This window comes from Monodon monoceros, unplaced genomic scaffold, assembly GCF_005190385.1.
Source record: "Monodon monoceros isolate NGI ecotype Baffin Bay Population unplaced genomic scaffold, NGI_Narwhal_1 Super_Scaffold_12, whole genome shotgun sequence".
In the NCBI taxonomy this organism is placed as follows: Eukaryota; Metazoa; Chordata; class Mammalia; order Artiodactyla; family Monodontidae; genus Monodon; species Monodon monoceros.
Window position 1 is genome coordinate 168,359,148 of NW_021703768.1, and position 19,375 is coordinate 168,378,522.

At 54.3% G+C, this 19,375-nt stretch overlaps 1 protein-coding gene across 8 annotated transcripts in view; it reads left to right on the top strand.

Moving 5' to 3' along the window:
* Positions 1 to 19,375, top strand: part of CPAMD8 (C3 and PZP like alpha-2-macroglobulin domain containing 8) — a 105,941-nt gene that overhangs the window by 77,188 nt on the left and 9,378 nt on the right. For 2 of the 8 annotated variants that reach the window (XM_029218525.1, XM_029218524.1), the window contains exons 28-41: positions 4,654 to 4,810; positions 4,941 to 5,015; positions 8,361 to 8,526; positions 10,003 to 10,089; positions 10,181 to 10,317; positions 10,712 to 10,867; positions 10,980 to 11,042; positions 11,767 to 11,948; positions 13,709 to 13,796; positions 14,594 to 14,668; positions 15,331 to 15,436; positions 15,525 to 15,635; positions 16,907 to 17,116; positions 17,434 to 17,551. In XM_029218525.1, the coding sequence (XP_029074358.1) occupies positions 4,654 to 4,810; positions 4,941 to 5,015; positions 8,361 to 8,526; positions 10,003 to 10,089; positions 10,181 to 10,317; positions 10,712 to 10,867; positions 10,980 to 11,042; positions 11,767 to 11,948; positions 13,709 to 13,796; positions 14,594 to 14,668; positions 15,331 to 15,436; positions 15,525 to 15,635; positions 16,907 to 17,116; positions 17,434 to 17,551 (1,731 nt within the window). Of the gene's footprint in view, positions 1 to 4,653; positions 4,811 to 4,940; positions 5,016 to 8,360; positions 8,527 to 10,002; positions 10,090 to 10,161; positions 10,318 to 10,711; positions 10,868 to 10,979; positions 11,043 to 11,743; positions 11,949 to 13,708; positions 13,797 to 14,593; positions 14,669 to 15,330; positions 15,437 to 15,524; positions 15,636 to 16,906; positions 17,117 to 17,433; positions 18,377 to 19,375 lie in introns of those variants that run through there. The other 6 variants (XR_003792810.1, XM_029218526.1, XM_029218529.1 and 3 more) reach the window with 6 other exon arrangements.

Here is a 19,375-nt window from a genome sequence, read left to right on the forward strand (position 1 = left end):
CTCTCACATGGCTATTGGCAGGAGGCCTCAGTTCCTCACTGAAGACTATCCCATGGGGCCGCTTGAGTGTCCTTACAACATGGCAGCTGCCTTCCCTTTGAATAAGAACTCAAAGAGAGAAAACAAGGAGGATGCCACATGCCTTTTATCATCTGGTTTCCCAAGTCATACTGTCACCTCCACCACATTCTACTTTAAAATATATTTATTTATTTATTTATTTTTGGCTGTGTTGGGTCTTCATTGCTGTGTGCGGGCTTTCTCTAGTTGCAGCAAGCGGGGGGCTACTCTCTTCGTTGTGGTGTGGGGGCTTCTCACTGTGGTGGCTTTTCTTGTTGCAGAGCACAGGCTCTAGGTGCACAGGCTTCAGTAGTTGTGGCATGTAGGCTCAGTAGTTATGGCTCGCAGGCTCTAGAGAGCAGGCCCAGTAGTTGTGGCGCATGGGCTTAGTTGCTCAGCAGCATGTGGGATCTTCCTGGACCAGGGCTTGAACCTGTGTCCCCTGCATTGGCAGGCGGATTCTTAACCACTGCGCCACCAAGAAGTCCCCACCACATTAAGTTCTTTAGAAGCAAGTCACTATGTACAGCCTATACTCAAGAAGGGGGGAAATTGGGTTCTACTGCTTGAAAGGAAAAGAAGCAAGGCATTTGTGGATATATTTTAAAGCTACTACATCACCTATATAATTTCTCATATCTATGAAGCATGCTAAGGGGGTAGGGTATGATGAGGCACACAGTTACATGGGGTGGTCAGGAAAGGTGCCCCTGAAGAGGTCCCCTGAAGATGAGAGAGGAGCTGTATGAAAATACAAGGGGAGAAGATTTCAGGCAGAGGGAACAGCCTGTGCAAAGGCCCTGAGGTAGAACTGAGCTTGACGAGTTTGAGCCACAGAAGGAGACCAGTGTGGCTGAAGCAGCACAGATGAGGAGGAGAGTGGCCCAACGTGAGGGAGGAGAGGGTGGCAGGGCCAGACTGAGCAGGGGGAGGAGTTTGGATTTTATTCCACATGGAGCAGGAGGGCTTAGAATAAAGCATGGCTGTAATCTGAGTCACGCTGGGCTGTGTGTGTTTAATTAATAGAGTTTATTTTTGTAGGACAGTTTTAGTTTCATAGAAAAATTAAGTAGGTAGAAGTGAGTTCCCATACACGCCCTCTCCCCTACACACAGTTTCCCCTGCTGTTAATGTCTTGCATTAGTGATATACATTTGTTATAAATGATGGACCAGTATTGCTACATTATTATTAACTGAGGTCCGTAGTTTAGGGTTCATGTTGCATAGTCTATGGGTTTGGACAATTAAGGTATCATACAAAATAGTTTCACTGCCCTAAAAATCCCCTGTGCTCTGCACATTTGTCTCTCCCTCCCCCCAGCCCCTGGCAACCACTGATACTTTTACTGTCTCTATAGTTTTGCCTTTTCCAGAATGTCATAGAGTTGGAATCATTCAGTATGCAGCCTTTTCAGATTTCTCCTTTCACTCTGTAATATGCATGTAAATTTCCTCCAGGTCATATCGTGGCTTCTTAGCTCTTTTTGTTGCTGAATAATATTCAGTTGTATGGATGTACCACAGTTTGTTTATCCCTGTTTGTGTTTTAAGATGGAAAAATAAAGAGAACAGTGGGGGCTTCCCTGGTGGCGCAGTGGTTGAGAGTCCGCCTGCCGATGCAGGGGACACGGGTTCGTGGCCCGGTCTGGGAAGATCCCACATGCTGCGGAGCGGCTAGGCCCGTGAGCCATGGCCGCTGAGCCTGTGCGTCCAGAGCCTCAACAACGGGAGAGCCACAACAGTGAGAGGCCCGCGTACCACCAAAAAAAAAGAACAGTGTAGCAGAATGTGGAAATTCCACAGTTCCCAGCACAGGGGCAACTAAGTTCCATCTTGGCCCCCCAGTGTTTGGAATTTCCAAACTCTGCTGCATACAGAGTAGGTGATGGGGCAGGGCTGGGCTGGTGGAAGCAGTGGGAGCCATGGGGTGGCCTGGCTGACACAGGAGCCATGGGGGTAGAAGGAAGAGGATGGATTTGAGGTATCTTGGAAGGAGAGTGGCCAGGACAAGGTTAATAAGGTTAATAATTGTAAGGTTAATATTTCAGGTTTTGGTGATTCACAGAAACAGGGCTTGGAGCCACTTGATTTTCTTTCTTTTGGTTTTTTAAACTGTATCAAATAACAGAAAATTTACTGTCTTAACTATTTTTAAGTATACAGTTCAGTGGTATTAAGTGCATTCACACTGTTGAGCGGTCAACACCACCGTCCATCCCCATAACTCTTTTCATCTTGTAAACCTGAAACTCTATACTTAGTAAATGCTAACTCCCCGTTCTCCCTTCCCCCCAGCCCCTGGCAACCACCATCCTACTTTCTGTCTCTATGATTCTGACTACTCTTAAGTGCCTCACATAAGTGGAATCATACAGTGTCTTTTGTGATTGGCCTATTCCACTCAGCATAATGTCCTCAATGTTCGTCCATGTTATAGCACTTTGCGGAGTTTCTTTCCTTTTCAAGGCTGAATGATATTCCATTGTATGGATATACTGGTGTCGGCAGGTGAGAGGACCTTGGTCCTCGTCTTCTTTAGAGAGGCAATTCCACAAAGAGACTTTGTAAAGCAGAAATACACACCCAGAGAAGAGTGTGGGCATCCTCCCTAAAGAGGAGCACACCAGAGAGATGATTTAAATCACTTATATGGGGGCAGTTTTTCCGGGTTTTTGTTTTCCTCTCACCAATCATCTTTCTTGGTTTTCCACATCTCACCTGACCCAGGGCCCTGCCTGATATACGCATGCATCTTTTAGCCAAAATGTATTCCAGTGAGGGGGGTCTCTGGGAGATTGACAGAACAGAGATTATGGGTTAGTGCTCCCTCCATTTTTGATCCCCAAAGGAGCTTTTTTGTGCATGGGCAGTTGGGGAGGTCTCCTTGACCTCAAGAATAAAAGATGTGGTCCTCTTATCTTTTTACTCCAGCAGAGCTCAGCTCTCCTCTGCTCCTGCCATTAACTTTTCCGTTGAAATATCAGGGGGAAACAAGCTTCAATTTACTCAGCTTGACAAACACCAGCCACTCAGCCCAGGGGCCCGTCTACATCCTACCTCAATACCACATTTTGCTTGTCCATTCATCTGTCAGTGGACCCTGGGTTGCTTCCATAGTTTGGCCATTGTGAATAATGCTGCTACAAATATGGGTGCACAGATATCTCTTTAAGACTCTGCTTTCATTTCTTTGGGGTATATACCCAGAAGTGGAATTGCTGGATCATATGATAATTCTGTGTTCAATTTTTTTAGGAACTGCCATATTGTTTTCCACAGGGGCTGTACCATTGTCCGTTCCCACCAGCAGTGCACAAGGGTTCCAATTTCTCTGCATCTTCATCGACACGTGTCGTTTGGTTTTTGTTTTATGGTAGCCATCCTGATGCGTGTCAGGTGGCGGAGCCACTTGATTTTGAAAAGGATGGATTACTCTTTCGTCCTGAGTTGGGGTGTTTCCCCTCCTGATAGTTCTGCTGTTTGTCCCTCTTGGCTCCCTGGTTTCCATCTGGTGGTTCTCCTGAATTCATTTTTTCATTCATTCATTCTCCAGCTTCATCGTCTCCCATTCAGGGTGCGCTAGCAACAGTTGGGCTGGGGGATGGGGTGGACAAGGGGCAGGCTGCAGAGATACAGACAGAAAACAATGACACAGAGGGAGGGCCTGGGGGTCCAGAGGCAGCATGCCCATCACAGAGTGGAGGTGTCTGGGAGGCTTCCTCTGGGGAGAGACCCCTGGGTTGAACACTGAGAGACAAGTAAGACTTCATCCTGTAAAGAAGGGAGGTAGGAGCATGGTGTATGCAGGGCCTGGGTAACTGAGTAACTGAAGCTAGTGGGTTGGTGGGATGTTTTCAGCTGCAAACAAAAGAAAACTGGCTGAAAAAGCAATTCTGAACATCTCCTCACACCATAGAGCTGGGGAGGCTCCAGGATTGGCCAGTCTGGCAGCCCCACAATCCATTGGGGTTCCTGGTTCTTTCCCTTGGTCCCTGTGGCCATCCTTGGCACAGCGGCTGCTCTCCTCGTGGTGGCAAAATGGCTGCAGCTGCTCCCAGCATCACCTCATGTGCCCGTTCCAAAGCCATTTGCAGGTCTGGGGACTGGAAGGCCCATGGCTGTGGCTGGCTAGGGCTGTAGAGGAGCCCAAGTGTCCAGTGTACCTGGTTGCCGGTTTTTCCTGGGATCTCTCAGCAAGACCTGGGATCTCTTGGGGAGTGGTTATGGAGGAGCAACAAGGAAGGTCTTCTGCACATGGCGGGGGCGGGGTGGGTGGTGGGATTGGACCAGCTCACAAAAAGGCCTTGAGTGCAAGGCAAGGAGCAGACCCGGGTGCTTCTGGCGGGGGAGGGAGCAAACGGGGAGGCTGGGCTCCATCATCAGCTCCTGCTGGGTGCCCACACACTTCCATCAAGTGCTCACAACAGCCCTGCGAGGGCAGGCTGGACCCTCCTGTCTTGCAGAGTAGGAAGCAGAGTCTTGGATGATGCGGGGAGCGTGCCACAGTCCCTGGCGGGGCACATGGGAGGTGACTCTGTTTTGCAACTCCCCAGCCCATGGCTCTCCCAGCCCCCACCTCATCCTGTTTCAGGCTCACAGCCTTTGTCCTGAAGTCCTTCGCCCAGGCGCGCAGCTTTATCTTCATTGACCCTCAGGAGCTGGCAGCCGCCAAGGGCTGGATTGTCCAGCAGCAGCGGGCAGACGGCTCCTTCCCGGCGGTGGGCAGGATTCTGAACAAGGACATCCAGGTTGGCAGCCTCCCAGCCTCCTCCTGGGGTCTTGGCCTTGCCCTGGCTGCTCCCCGGTGTTGTCTGGGCCCAGCGGGGGCAGGGGGCTGTCCCCTCTGGCTTGGGGTGAAACCTACAAATCCTCTTACAGGGTGGGATCCACGGCACAGTCCCGCTGACAGCCTACGTGGTGGCAGCGCTCCTGGAGATGGGCCTGGCCTCGGAGGTAAGCGCAGTGGGCCCGGGAGATGCCGGCTGGAGGAGCAAGTGGACAGTTTTGCCCTGCAGGCCAGGTTGGCCATCTTCAGCTTCTATTTATTCCTTGCTGCCCCCCTTCTGCTCACTAGTGAGACTTTTTGATGCTTTTCAATGGTCACAGAACATCCAACTTCTTGTGGCCCGAGCAGAGGTGTGAGAGATTCCAACAGTAATCACCGGGGACATGCGTGTGTGGGAGAGTGGGGTAGGGGTGGCTGTATCCTGAGTACGAGCCCTCCCAGGACTGTCCACAGCCCCCAGGCCCAATTGGAGAATCATTTTGGGCCTAATCAGGTTCCCGGCCAGTGACCCATGGGCTGGCTTCAGGGAGCCCTATACAAAATGTTGGACTCGTGAATGCTTTTGTGGGGAAGAGTCTAGAACCTTCAGGGACGGTACTAGACCCAGCAGGGCTTAGACATCCCAAGGAACTCAAGGGCCATCGTCACTTCTGTGAGGCTGTCCCAGATGGGTGTGGCATGTCCCCTGCAGTGAGAGCTTAGACAGATCTCAGCCGCTGGGGTCGGGACTCCAGCATTCCTAACACCTGTGTCAATTCTAAATCCTCTGGTGATGAATTGTGAATTGTGGCACTTCTCAGACTTTTCAGCCTCACAATCCCAATGTGACTGTGTCTAGGCTTTGGTGTGACCTAAGACCCTCCACGTCCCACACGCTTTGCCCAGAGAGCTCCTTGCTTGCCCTGTGTTAAGGGGCTGAATTGTGTCACCCCCAAAATTCATATCCTGAAATCCCAACCCCCATCTTAGTCAGCTCAGGCTGCTGTCACAAAACACCACAGAGTGAGGGACTTCAACAACAGACATTTATTTCTTATGGTTCTAGAGACTGGAAAGCCCAAGGTCAAGGTTCAGGTCGATTTAGTTCTTTTTTTTTTTTCTGATTCAGTTCTTTTTTTTTTTTTTAATTAATTTATTTATTCTATATTTTATTTTTGGCTGTGTTGGGTCTTCGTTTCTGTACGAGGGCTTTCTCCAGTTGCGGCGAGCGGGGGCCACTCTTCATCGTGGTGTGTGGGCCTCTCACTGCGGCGGCCTCTCCCGTTGCGGAGCACAGGCTCCAGACGCGCAGGCTCGGTAGTTGTGGCTCACGGGCCCAGCTACTCCGCGGGATGTGGGATCTTCCCGGACCGGGGCACGAACCCGTGTCCCCTGCATTGGCAGGTGGACTCCCAACGACTGCGCCACCAGGGAAGCCCCTCTGATTCAGTTCTTAATGAGAGGTCTCTTCCTGGCTTGTAGACAGCCATCTTCCTTCCGTGTCCTCACGTGGCCTTTTCTTGGTGTGTGACCATGGAGAGAGGTGGGATGGGGTTGGGGGAGAGATTGAGAGAGAGATCACTCTGGTGTCTCTTTGTCTCCTTATAAGCAGCCTCATTGATTATAGAGGCTCCACCCTCTTGGCCTCATCTAAACCTAATCACCTCCCAAAGGCACCCCTTCCTAACACCACCATATTGGAGGTTAGGACTTTAACATATACATTTGTGGGGGGGGGCGGGGAGGCACAGACATTCAGTACATAACAGCCCCAAGACTTCAGAATGTGGTTGTATTTAGAGACAGGGCCTTTAAAGAGGTAGTCACGTTAAAATGTAGCCTTTAGGGTGGGTACTAATCCACTACGACTGGCATCCTTGGAAAAGGGGGACATTAGGACACAGAGACCAGCACAGAGGGAAGATTATGTGAAGATAAAGGGAGAAGATGGCTAGCTACAAGCCAAGAGAGAGGCCTGAAACAGATCCTTTCCTCATGGCCCTCAGAAGGAACCAGCCCTGCTAACACCTTGATATTGGACTTTTGGCCTCCAGATCCACGAAACAAGAAATTTCTACTTTTTTAAGCCACCCAATTTGTGGTACTTTGTTACGCAGCCCCAGCAGACTCATACACCTTGCCTCTAGGAAGACCAACCAACTTGGTTGGCCCGGGACCAAGGGATTCCGGGGATGCAGGCCTCGTGGGTACCTCCTCCCTGCCTGCACCTGAGACTGAGGAACCCAGGCTCCTTGGCGTTCCCAAGGTGGGCCTCTCCTCCATCCCCTGGTTCTGCTTTTTGTTTTGGTAAAATTGACATTTAGGTCATTCTGACCTTATCAGATTTTTCTAGAGCTGAACCAAGTGTTTCTTCCTGAACTCAAGAATGTGAAGGCCCCTGTGCCTTAGGCTGAATAAAGGCCCCTGGACTTGTGTCCTGTGGCATTTGTAACAAAGTACCACAAACAGTGGCTTTAAACAACGGGAGTTTATTCTCTCGCAGTTCTGGAGGCCAAGGTCTGAAGTCAGTGTGTGGGCAGGGCCATGGCTCCTCTGGAGGTCTAGGGGAGGATGCTTCCTAGCCTCTTTCACCTTCTGGGAACTCCCAGCATTCCTTGGCTTGTGACTGCATCACTCCAATCTCTGCCTGTCTTTCCACGGCCTTCTCTCTGTGTCTCTTCGTCCTCTCTTCTTATAAGGACATCAGTGCTACCTCTGCAAAAGTGTCCAGCCACCCCCACCCCAGGCTCTGGGCTTATGTGGCTCAGGCTTGGGGTCCAGTTAATTTGCTCTGTCATCCCTGATACATGCCCCGGGAGGGAGATGGTACGTCTTAACGACATGCCGTAAGGGCGGTTCCCATGCTTTATCCTGATCTAAAGATGGAAAGCTTTGGGAGAGCATTCCTTCTGCAATCTTAACAATCACCAAAGCAGAGTTATCTTAACTCCATGGCTCCACCGGTGTCCACAGGAGCACCATTGCTCATTTGCTAAATTCCCGAATGCTTTGAATCACTCCTTTTTCCATTTAGCCTATATTATTGGGCAGCTTCTCTGAACTAAGCCCATCACTGGACAATGGACTTGGTTTCTGTCCTTCACCCGCTCACACTGTGGGTCAGGAGCATGATGAGGATTGGTGGGCTTCCTGGAGGAGGTGACAATTGAAGCTAGGCCTGGAGGATGAGGTGGGCCTGAGCTGGGGGTCTTAGAAGCCAGCCTAGTGATAGAGTGGGATGGGGAGGGGCGGCCAGGGGTCTGCCTGCTTCCCCCAGAGTGTCTCTGAATTGATTTGTCATGCTCAGACTTCATTTGGAAAACATGGCACCAACATAAAAGAAAGGGAATGGGGCTTTGAAAGCTGAGACTGCAGGCAGTGGGGCGCCAGAAGTATACAAAGTGAGGGGCTGCAAGCCATCCAGTGCTTGCCCCAGGCATGTCCTGAGAACCTTTGGGAGCGTGGTGGGTGGGGTGAAGGCAGAGCAGCCTCCCAGGGCTCCAATTCCCACCCACCCCCGCTGCACCCCGCAGGAGGAGAGGGGTGCCATTGCCAAAGCCAGGCACTTCCTGGAGTCCAGCGCGCCCCTGGCCATGGACCCCTACAGCAGTGCCCTGACCGCCTACGCGCTGACCCTGCTCCGCAGCCCTGCAGCCCCCGCCGCTCTGCGAAAGCTCCGCAGCCTGGCCATCACCCAGGGTAGGTGCCCCTGCCTGCCACCCCAGCGGACACGGTGTGGGGCCAGCCCACTGCGGGCCCCAGTAAACAGCTCATGAACATGTGCATGGAACTAAGGAGGCGTCCTTTGCTCACTCTGTTGTTTTTTTTTTATAAATTTATTTTTTAAATTATTTTATTTTATTTTTGGCTGCATTGGGTCTTCGTTGCTGCACACGGGCTTTCTCTAGTGGCGGCGAGCAGGGGCTACTCTTCGTTGTGGGGTGCCGGCTCCTCGTTGCTGTGGCTTCCCTTGTTGCAGAGCACGGGCTCTAGGTGCACGGGCCTCGGTAGTTGTGGCTCGCGGGCTCTAGAACGCAGGCTCAGTAGTTGTGGCGCACGGGCTTAGTTGCTCTGCGGCATGTGGGATCCTCTTGGACCAGGGATCGAACCCTTGTCCCCTTCATTGGCAGGCGGATTCTTAACCACTGGGCCACCAGGGAAGTCCCTCACTGTTTTTTTTTTATTCATTTATTACTCATTTATTATTGCATCTACTAGTGGCTTCATTTGATGAAGTGGCTTGAGCTTGAGCATCATTTTCTTCCCCTATGAAGTAGGGGATGCCACCCCGCCCCCACCAGGGAAAACAGTGCTCGGAGATCCCCGGTAGAGGATCCCCCAGGCTTCCTGGAAACCATTCCCGGGCAGGGTGCTGGGAGGCAGGGGAGGGCTGCAGCCGGCTCCCACCCTGCCCCCCATCACTGGGTGAGCCTCGGAAAGCCTTTTCCATCTTGGAGTGTCAGTCCCCCATCTACAAAATGACTCCTCACTGTGTTTGGGGAGCCCCAGTCACTGAGCTGTGACTTCTCAGAGGTCCCCAAACTCAGTCTCCTTCCCCCCAACCCCTGGGCTTTCCCAGGAGCTGCGCTCGTATTCCATCCAGCTTCTCTGCTTAAGATGTCACCTGAAGAATTGCTTTCACTGCTTAAGAAGAAGAAGAAGAAAAAAAAAACTTAAAAAGCAAAATTCTAAAACCATCCAGTTGGATGACGGTGTCAATTTAGGACTAACTGCTCAAGCTCTGAGGCAGGGAGTGCTGATTTCTCAGTGGTTTGAGGGCTTTTTATACCACACATGAGCCCAGAATCTTTGGAGCCTTTGCAAGTACGGAGTGGCTTCCTGGTCCCCAAGTGGGGTAGACTGGGGCCTGCCTCAGGGCTCCAGCCAGGAGGGAGGCCATTGATTAGTGATGTCTGCCGGGGTACAGAAAAGCAGCCAGGGATTGGTGATGTCTGCCAACGGTGCAGGAGGGGCTGGGTTTGTCGCTGTAGCTGCAGATCTGAGATGTAGCCCCAAGACCCTTCCTGTCCCAGCTATCTTCCCCTGGTACCCTCTTGCCCTGGGGCCCAGCCCCCTGATGTCTATTCTTGAGACCACATGCGCTGACACTCAGCATGGGTTGCCAGGCTGAGTGCCAACAGGGGTTGTGGCCCCTGACCTGTTCTGGCCTTACAGATGGGGTGACCCACTGGAGCCCGACGGGTTCCCGGGATGTGGACAAGGATGCGTTCCTGAGCTTCAGTGACGGGGTCTATCAGACAGGTACTGGCCACCCCACCTGCGGTGCCTGCTGTGGGCACCGGGTCCTGGGTCCCAGTGTCAAAAGGGCCCCAGCTGGCCTCTTCCGTTGCAGTGGTCTCGGCCGAGGTGGAAATGACAGCCTATGCCCTGCTGACCTACACCCTCCTGGGAGATGTGGCCACTGCCCTGCCTGTGGTGAAGTGGCTGTCCCAGCAGCGGAATGCCCTTGGAGGCTTCTCCTCCACTCAGGTGAGCCAGGAAGGCCAAAAGAGGGGCTCGGGTCTGAGCGGGGTTACTGTGGCCCAGGCTTGGGACTCAAGAGCCAGGTAGGAAGCCACTGGCTGCTTCAAGTCTCAGGACGGCTCCTTACCTGCAGCCCCTGGGGGCATGATGTCCAAGAGAGGGCAGGAGGATGGGGCCGAGGGACAGATGTGCCTGGCTCTGGGACAGGAACCCAGCCCCTGCCTCCATGGAGATGCTCCCCACCTGCCTGGGGCCCCCAGCCCTGTGGGTATCTACACCGGACACCCAGTGCTCTGTTCCAGCCTCACGGGTCGCTGGTATCCAGAGAGGGTCCGTGGCACCCGCAGTGTGGGCCAGACCTGCTCCTGGGGCTGACCCCAGCCTCCTGCTCTGTCCCTAGGACACCTGCGTGGCTCTGCAGGCCTTGGCAGAGTATGCCATCTTGTCTTACGCGGGCGGCATCAACCTCACCGTCTCCCTGGCCTCCACCAACTTGGACTACCAGGAGACCTTCGAGCTGCACAGGGCCAACCAGAAACTTCTACAGATGGCGGCAGTGCGTGCTCCCGGGACCAGGGTTGGGGGGTGGGCAGCGACGGCAGCCCCTCCCTGCTGCCTGTCTGTCCACGTGGGTCTGCGGGGGAAACCACGGCATCTTCTCTCCCCAGATCCCCAGCCTCCCCACAGGGCTGTTTGTGAGCGCCAAGGGTGAAGGCTGCTGCCTGATGCAGGTGAGGCTGCGGGGAGAGGGAGGCGCTTCCAGGGCACCCTTGGAGGGGCGGGCGGGAGGGAGCTCAGTGTTGGGCCAGGTTGAGTGGGGTGGATGTGTGTGTGAGAGCCACCCCAGGGCAGCCTGTCAGCCCCCTGAAATGCCATCCACTCTGCCCAAGGCAGGACCCAAGGCAGATTGCAATGTGTCCCCTTGAGGATGGAGTCCCCCCAGAAGCTCCATCTGATCCCCGTTCCGGTGGTCTCTGACCTTAAGCAGACCCCTCCCTTCACCCCCCATGGTGGGACTTGTTATTCTCCCTGCCAAGGCCTGAATGGAGATGGCCAGCCTGGCGCTCCCCACGACCCCTCAGTCACCAGGCTCAGGATTTAGTCACACTCCGGGTGGAGACAGGCTGGCCTCCTAGGCTCTGGCCAGCTGTCAGAGGGCAAGTCTGCCAGGAGACCCTCGCATTCTCAGCTTCTCCATCTGGAAGGTGGGAGCCCAGACAACACAGTGGATAGGGTAGGGAGCCTGAGAGGCAGACAGACCTGGGCTTGAAATGTGGAAAAATGGGGTGATGGTCGTACCTACACCATCAGGGCGAAATGGAATGACCGTAGTGCCCAGAGCTATTGCTGATGTCACCGTTGTCGTCGTTCTGGCTGTCCCCCACCTTGTCCTGCCCTTGCCTCTCCCCTCCCCCCCCCCCTGTCCCCTCAGCCTCTGTCCTCCCACCCCCCCAGATCGACGTTACCTACAACGTGCCAGACCCAGTGGCCAAGCCGTCCTTCCAGCTGCTTGTCAACCTCCAGGAGCCCGAGGCCGAGCGGCGGCCCCCTGCGCCTGCCTCCTCGGCTGACGATGACGACCCAGCAGCTGACCAGCATCAGCAGGAGTACCCGGTGACACTGGAGGTGTGCACCAGGTAAGGCCTCCTGCCCCGCTGGCTGGCACCGCCACCTGGACGGCATTTTATATAGTGACGCTCTCGCCTAAGAACGCCTCGGGCCATTCATCTGGGCCTGTACTACTTGTAGGAGCCCCACAGACATTTCACCGACTCGAGCCAAAGTTGTGGCTGGACCAGCCCTTGTGGTCCTTAGTCTGATCACAAGACACACCTCAGCAACACCCATCAGGGACCTTTGAAGAACAAGGCTTCTTACTCACAGGTCCTGGAGGGTACATGACCCTCCTGAGGGTCACACAGCGAGGTCACAGGTAGAGAGACAGAGAGAAGGCACGGACCTGAGGTTCTGCCTATATTGGGGTCCGGGGGGGGGTTTGTCTACGTTTTTGTGGATTCACTCTTTATTGGCGACTTTAAAATATAAGAGCAGGAATTAGGGTGCTGGAAGGGGAAGGCAGGGTGACCCAAGTGGTCCGTCATCTAGGTTACCCAGGGCTTCCTGAAAGAGGGACCTTCGTGGCTGGGGGCAGCCTGATTCCTCTTCTGGTTGTTTTGCTAGTAGTTGTGTCATACAGCTGCCAGTATCTTTATTCAAGATGGATGTCTTCGAAATGGATGCCTTTGCAATCAGAAGCTTACACTCCAGATGATTTTTGAAATGAAAGAAATGGAAGTGCTTCTGAATGGGTGCAGCAAACCCCAGTGACAGGCGGGGCTGGGTGGGATGGCTGTTTGTGGCCCCTGTGTGACCCACCAGCCCCAGGTGTGACCCTGGGACCAGGCCACAGAGGGTCCTCGGTGGTGGGTGCATGCAGCTGCCCACAAAGGATGCTCATTACCATGGCAACGATGGGGGACCCCAAAGGTGGTTGCAAGCTATGGCACCTGAAGCCCATCAGAGCTGCCCAGACACCTTCTTTAACCTTGACCCTCAGCCCTCACATGTCCAAGGCCCCCATCTTAGGAAGTTCTGAAGAACAAGCCCAACTTGGTCCAAGCCCGGGAGCCCTGGCTGAGTGGCTTCCCAAACCTCCAGCTGTGTTTCCTGCTCCACAGTGAGACTCAGGATGGTTCCACTAAGCACGGCTGTGATCACCGTCTAATCAGGCGGGGGAGCGAGAAGCAGCTGGACTGGCCCAACTGTCTGGTCCCGGCAGGCCTGCTGGGGCATCTCTGTTCCTCCCTCAGATGTGTTAAGAAAAAAACCCCACTGTGTGCCACCCGGATATAGCGTCTCTCAGGCCTCACCCCTGCCGGAAGCCTCCCCCGTCTGCCCCAGGAGCTGTGGCCACCTGGTCCCCTTGGGACACAGTCTGCAGGTTCCTCACTCAATGTCAGCCTCCCTGTCACCAGCACCCAGCACAGGGAGGGCCTGGCACATAGCAAGCCCCAGAGGCCATATTTACCCACCCCCCATGTCACAGAAGGGGAAACTGAGGGCTGGCACTGGAGAGTGACCAGGTCTCCCCCAGTGGCCTGGACTCCCTCGGCCCCATGGAGCAGCTTCCCACACTGGGGGCACAGCATGGAGTTCGGGTCAAAACACAGCCCAGAGTTGATAGACCTGGGTCAGGCCCAGAACCCTCGGCAAGGCCTTTTCTTTATGGTCTCAGTGTCTTAGCTGTGAAATGCGCTGACCAACGACCCAGCCAAGGGTGTTTGTGCAGATGGGCTGCCAGCCAGGCAGGCTCGGGGGTTGTGGGGACAGAGAGGTCCATGAATTCCACAGCGGGGCTTGAGTTCAAGAGCCTGTCTCTCTCTCCCCTCATCGGAAGGTGGCTGCATACAGGCTCCTCCAACATGGCGGTCCTGGAGGTGCCTCTGCTGTCAGGGTTCCGGGCGGACATTGAGAGCCTGGAGCAGGTGAGGTAGCACTGGTGGGCAGGGCTCGGCTCGGGTCTCTGGCTGGTGGCCCTGCCCAGGTTGCAAATTTCCAGCCCTTCATAAAATGGGTTTTGTTTTTTGTTTTTTTGTCTTTCTGGGCAAAGTTGGTGTTTGGGGGCTGGCCATCTGCTGAGGGGCAGGTGGGGAAGGGTGGGAGCTTTCCCAGTAGGTGTCATTCAGTGGGCCACCTGTGCTGTTATCCATGTGGCAGAGGAAGGGTTCAACGAACCTGCCTGCACTTTGGGGATGATCTGGGATACCAGGGAGAGATTTGCCACCATCCTCAACTTAAACAGAGACTGGCCCCCTTTTGGGGGTGGCGGAGGGAAAGAGGGTCACAAAGTGGGTAGAACAGCCTTACCTGAGGATGTCTGCAGTGTGGGGAGGGACAGGAAAGTAGGGCCTGTCCTGGGGGAGGGGGTTTGAATGGTGCAGGTGAGGCAGGAGCAGGTGGCAGGGCTCTGTGGGCGCCTAGGGGGCCACAGGGAGGCCCGGCCTGGGACTGAGGCTCGCTCAGGGGAGACTGCAGGCAGGGAAGGGGAAGCAGGCACTCGGGACAGTGGTAACCAGCCTTGAATGCCCTCTCCTGGGTGCTGACCTCCACCCCCTGGCCTGGCCCACGGGGACTTGCTGGATGACCGTGGGCAAACTCCTCAGCCTCCGGGGCCTTGGGTCTTCACGGGTCCAGCCCACCTTGGGCCCTTGGAGATCGGGGAGGAAGAGAGCATTGGGGTCTGAAGGGCCGGGCAGACCCTGACCTCTGGCTTCCCTGCCAGCTGCTCCTCGACAAGCACGTGGCACTGAAGAGGTACGAGGTGGCTGGTCGCAGAGTACTCTTCTACTTTGATGAGGTACTGCTGGCCGGGGGTGGTGGGTGGAGGCCTCCACGGCAGCCACATTGGCGAGGGCACAGCTGCCACGGCCCGGTGTGGTTCCTGCAATGATCTCATGCCAAGAAAAAGAAACTGGGAGAGGCAACTCAGGCGGAGTTGGCACGGCTGCCTGCCCTGTGCCCTAGCCAGCTTGCTTTGGTGCAGAAAGTTGGGAGGGGTATGGAATAGTATTCAGGCATCAAAAGGAATGAAGCAGTGATGGTTTGAACCTCAAAAACATGAGGAGTGAAGAGACAGAAAGCACACTGGTGGTTGCCAGGAGTTGGGGGGATGGGGAGTGCAAATGGGGATAGGGTTTCCTTTTGAGGTGATGGAAATATTCTGCAGATGGATAGTGGTTGCACAAGTTTGTCAATGTCCACACACACACACAGGGAGGGAGGGCACCTGCCATGGAGGGAGTGGGGGATGAAAGACCAGCTGAGGTGTTTTTCCCAAGTGGGATGGAAGGACCCACAAAATTAAAATGGGATCACGTTTCTGTTTCACGCCTCCTGGGCATCCCGAAATCAGCCAGTTCTGGGCCCACATTTTGCGGCGTCACAGAGCACAGAGGCCGGAGCTCAGTCTCTGGCCCTAGTGGCCCCGGCCGAGCCTGAGCCTGCCCGCTGCCCCCGCAGATCCCCAGCGAGTGTTTGACGTGCGTGAGGTTATGGGCGCTCCGCCAGCACGTCGTGGGCAGGACGTCGGCGCTGCCCATCTCCGTGTACGACTACTACGAGCCTGGTAGGTCCGCGCCCAACACCCACAACTCTAGCTCAGTCCCTCACCCTGTCATCCATCACTTGGTCACCCTTCTCCCCTGGTCCCGCAGCCTTCGAGGCCACGCGCTTCTACAACGTCAGCTCGCGCAGTCCCCTCGCCCGGGAGCTGTGCGCGGGGCCTGCGTGCAACGAGGTGGAGCGTGCCTTGGCCCGGGGCCCCGGTAAGTGCGCGGGGCCATTGCCCCTTCCGACCACCCGTCACCCCGACCCCACCCGCGGCAGAGGAGGGCGTGGTAAAGGCAGGAGGACTCGGCACGGTCAAGGGCGCGCTGCCTGAGCGGAGGGGCTTGGGGTTGAGCAGAGTGGGCAGGCAGTGAGAAGGAGGCGGGGCTTAGCGGGGCGCGGGGGGGTGGGCAGTGAGGAGGGGCGGGGCCTAGGGGGGTATGAGGGGGCGGGTGTAGAAGCGGGCGGCCCAAAGGAGAGCCCTTGCCTCCGCTTCCCCACAAGCCAAAGGGTGTCGGGACCCAGGCCGGGAGCCCCAGTCGGCCACAGCGAAGGACGCAGGACGGGCTAGGGGTCCCTCGGGACCTTTTTCTTTATTTTCCAGACTTCTTGAAATGAGTTTAGATTCCTTTTAATTTTTCTTTTTCTTATTTATTTATTAACATCTTTATTGGAATATAGTTGCTTTACAATGGTGTGTTAGTTTCTGCTATATAATAAAATGAATCAGCTGTACGTATACATATATCCCCATGTCTCCTCCCTCTTGCATCTCCCTCCCACCCTCCCTATCCCACCCCTCTAGGTGGTCACAAAAGCACTGAGCTGATCTCCCTGTGCTATGTGGCTGCTTCCCACTAGTGATCCGTTTTACGTTTGGTAGTGTATATATATATGTCCATGCCACTGTCTCACTTCGTCCCAGCTTACCCTTCCCCCTCCCCATATCCTCAAGTCCATTCTCTAGTAAGTCTGTGTCTTTATTCCTGTCCTGCCCCTAGGGTCATCAGAACCTTTTTTTTTTTTTTTAGATTCCATATATATGTGTTAGCATATGGTATTTGTTCTTCTCTTTCTGACTTACTTCACTCTGTATGACAGACTCCAGATCCATCCACCTCACTACAGATAACTCAATTTCATTTCTTTTTATGGCTGAGTAATATTCCATTGTATATATGTGCCACATCTTCTTTATTCATTCATCTGTCGATGGACACTTAGGTTGCTTCCATGTCCTGGCTATTGTAAGTAGAGCTGCAATGAACATAAAAGTTTTCTTTTTAAATTTTATTTTGGTAAATACTAGGCAAATACTTGCGTGAAATTCTACCAGGTCAGGGCTCAGGGCTTCCTAGGAACTGTCTCCACGCTGTGGAGTGTGGTCCGGACCCCAGGGACTTCTCCCCAACCCCAGGCCCAGGTGGAGGCAGGGATCAAGTTGGGGGGTGGAGTTCCCGGGGCCTGCCCATTTCGCCTCGCCCGCCAGGCTGGTCCCCCGGCGAGGCAGGTCCTGCTGCCATCCCGGAGGAGGGGACGAAGATCACGCGCTGCGGCTGCGCGCGCGACTGCACCACCAGCGGGGACCCGGTATGTGGTTCTGACGGCGTCGTCTATGCCAGCACCTGCCACCTCCAGGAGGCTGCCTGCCGCGAACGCGTGAGATTGGAACCTGCGCCCCCTGGCCGCTGTGCCCTTGGTGAGGATCTACCCACGCCCCGCCTCGGGGACCCCACCTTGTCCCAGAGTGTATCGCTCCATCTTCTTCTTTTTGCATCTGGGTCCCTTTGCATCTCCTCAGTCTTGGTCAGTCTCTCCCCAGCCCCACCCCAACTTTGTGCTTTCCTGCGTCTCCTCATCTCTGATTTCTGTGTCCGCTTCCCCACCTTGTGACCTCACCTCCTATCTGTTGCTCTGGGCCACAGATCTCCTCCCCTCAGGCCCCCTGGGCTGTTGGTCATCCAGATCCTCTCCCTCCAGTGCCTTCCCTACCGACTCAGTCCTCCTTCCTTCCAGAGCAGCCGACACCAGCCTCTGCTTTGTACAGCTACGACTATGACCTGGATCCCCTGGACGCGGGGCACGTGGCAGCCGGCCATGAGGTGGTGGACTTGGACGGGGAAGCAGAGGACAGGTGAGAGCTGGGCCTGCCCCCAACCTCCCTCCACTGGCCCTGGAACCTGGCAGGGAGTGGGAGTGACTGACGGAGGGGTCAGCCTGCTGTAGGGTTTCAGGGGATGAGGTGGGGGATCTGTTCTCCCTTGACCCCCATCCACCCAGCACACATAGAAGAGCAGCCTGTATGTGTAGGGTGAGCTTAGCGAACCCTCCCAAGGACTGGACCCCAGGACAGACCTGTCCCTGAGACCCACTGGGCCTGGGACCCCTGTTAAAGAAGAAATTATTCATGACGCAAGGAATATATTTTTCAAGGGGGAGCACTATGGAGTCTTGCAGTGGGGATAGAGATTGTAACCAACTCCTAATAATAAAAGAAGAAAAAGTGGGAATTTATAGCCAAGGAGTGGGGGGCGGCAGTCAGTGGATGGAAAGTTACTAGGAGGAAACGTCAGGGGTGAAGGGGGGATATTCTAGCTAAGCCGACTGCACCTGATTGTTGCTGAAGGCAGGCCAGGGTGATGAGACATCACAGGGGGCAGGGGGTGGATGGTGGAGGACGAGGAACCCAATCAGATATCAAGGGTGATCAGTACGGTGGAGGGGGGTTTCTGGCTAAACTGACATATTAGCAGATTCTTGCTACAGTTGGGCAGTGCTGAGATGAACATGGAAGCCTAGAATTTGAGACCGAAGTGAAAAAGAGCTCAGAGGAGCCCGGGTGGAGTTTGGTTAGGTAGAGAATCTTTGTCTCCCCTAAAGGAAGGATGGAGGAAATGGTCAGGAGACCAGAGAGCCCTGTGGGGTGAGGCTGGGAAGGGGCTGCTGGGCAGACTTCCTGGACGAGGCAAATCTTTTGGGTTGAACAAACTCAACTCAAGAGGTTTAAACAGCAGGTTGATCTATCTGCTCAGGTAAGTGCCAGGTCCTGGAGGCTGGCTGCACTGGCGGGCCTCAGAGCCCTGCCTTCCTGGGTGGCAAGGGTCTCTCCACCCCATGCTGGTGGCAAAGGCTGGTTTACATCCCCACTCAGCAAACCCAGTAGGAAAGTTTTTCCATCAGCACCAACCAAAGTCCCAGAGATTTAGGGGTGCGTCATCTTGCACCAGGCACTGGGTTTAGTTCACATGCATATAATATAATTATTGATAGGGCTGGGTTTAGGGTTACTGTTGCACTAATTTTGTTTTGCCCCCCTGTGTTTCTCCTTCCATGCCCTCTTTTGAATATCTTTTAGAATTGCATTTTGATTCAGTTATTGTTGTTTTAGCATTATTTTTTTAGCGGTAACTCTGGGGATAAGACTATCATCTTTAAATTTTTCACAGTCTACTTGGTGGGAGTATTGTAACCACCTTCAGCAAAATGTAGCAACTTTGAAGCCATTTCTGTCCATGTGTTGTCCCCTCCCACCTCTCATGCTAATAATTATCATATGTATAACTTTAAAGTCGCCCAAGTGTTGCCCACCCTGTCCAGTGTCTTCTGAGAGAGGTCTGCTTTTATTTTCCTTTTGCAGGGGAAGATTTTTATTAAACTTCTAAATTTGAGGTACCATAGGTTCACACGCAGTTGGAAGAAATAATAGAGAGATCTTAGGTGCCCTTCATCCAGTCCCCCCCCCCCCCCCGTGGTAACATCTCCCAGAACTCAAGTTACAGTGTAACACCAGGAAATTGACATCAATGCAATCTACCCGTCTTACTCCTATTTCACCACTTTTACATGCACTCATTTGCAGTCGAGTCTGCAATTTTCCCCCACGTGTAGATTTGTGTAATCATGACCACAGTCAAGATACAGGACAGCCCATCACCTCAAGGATCCCTTTAGCTGCAGG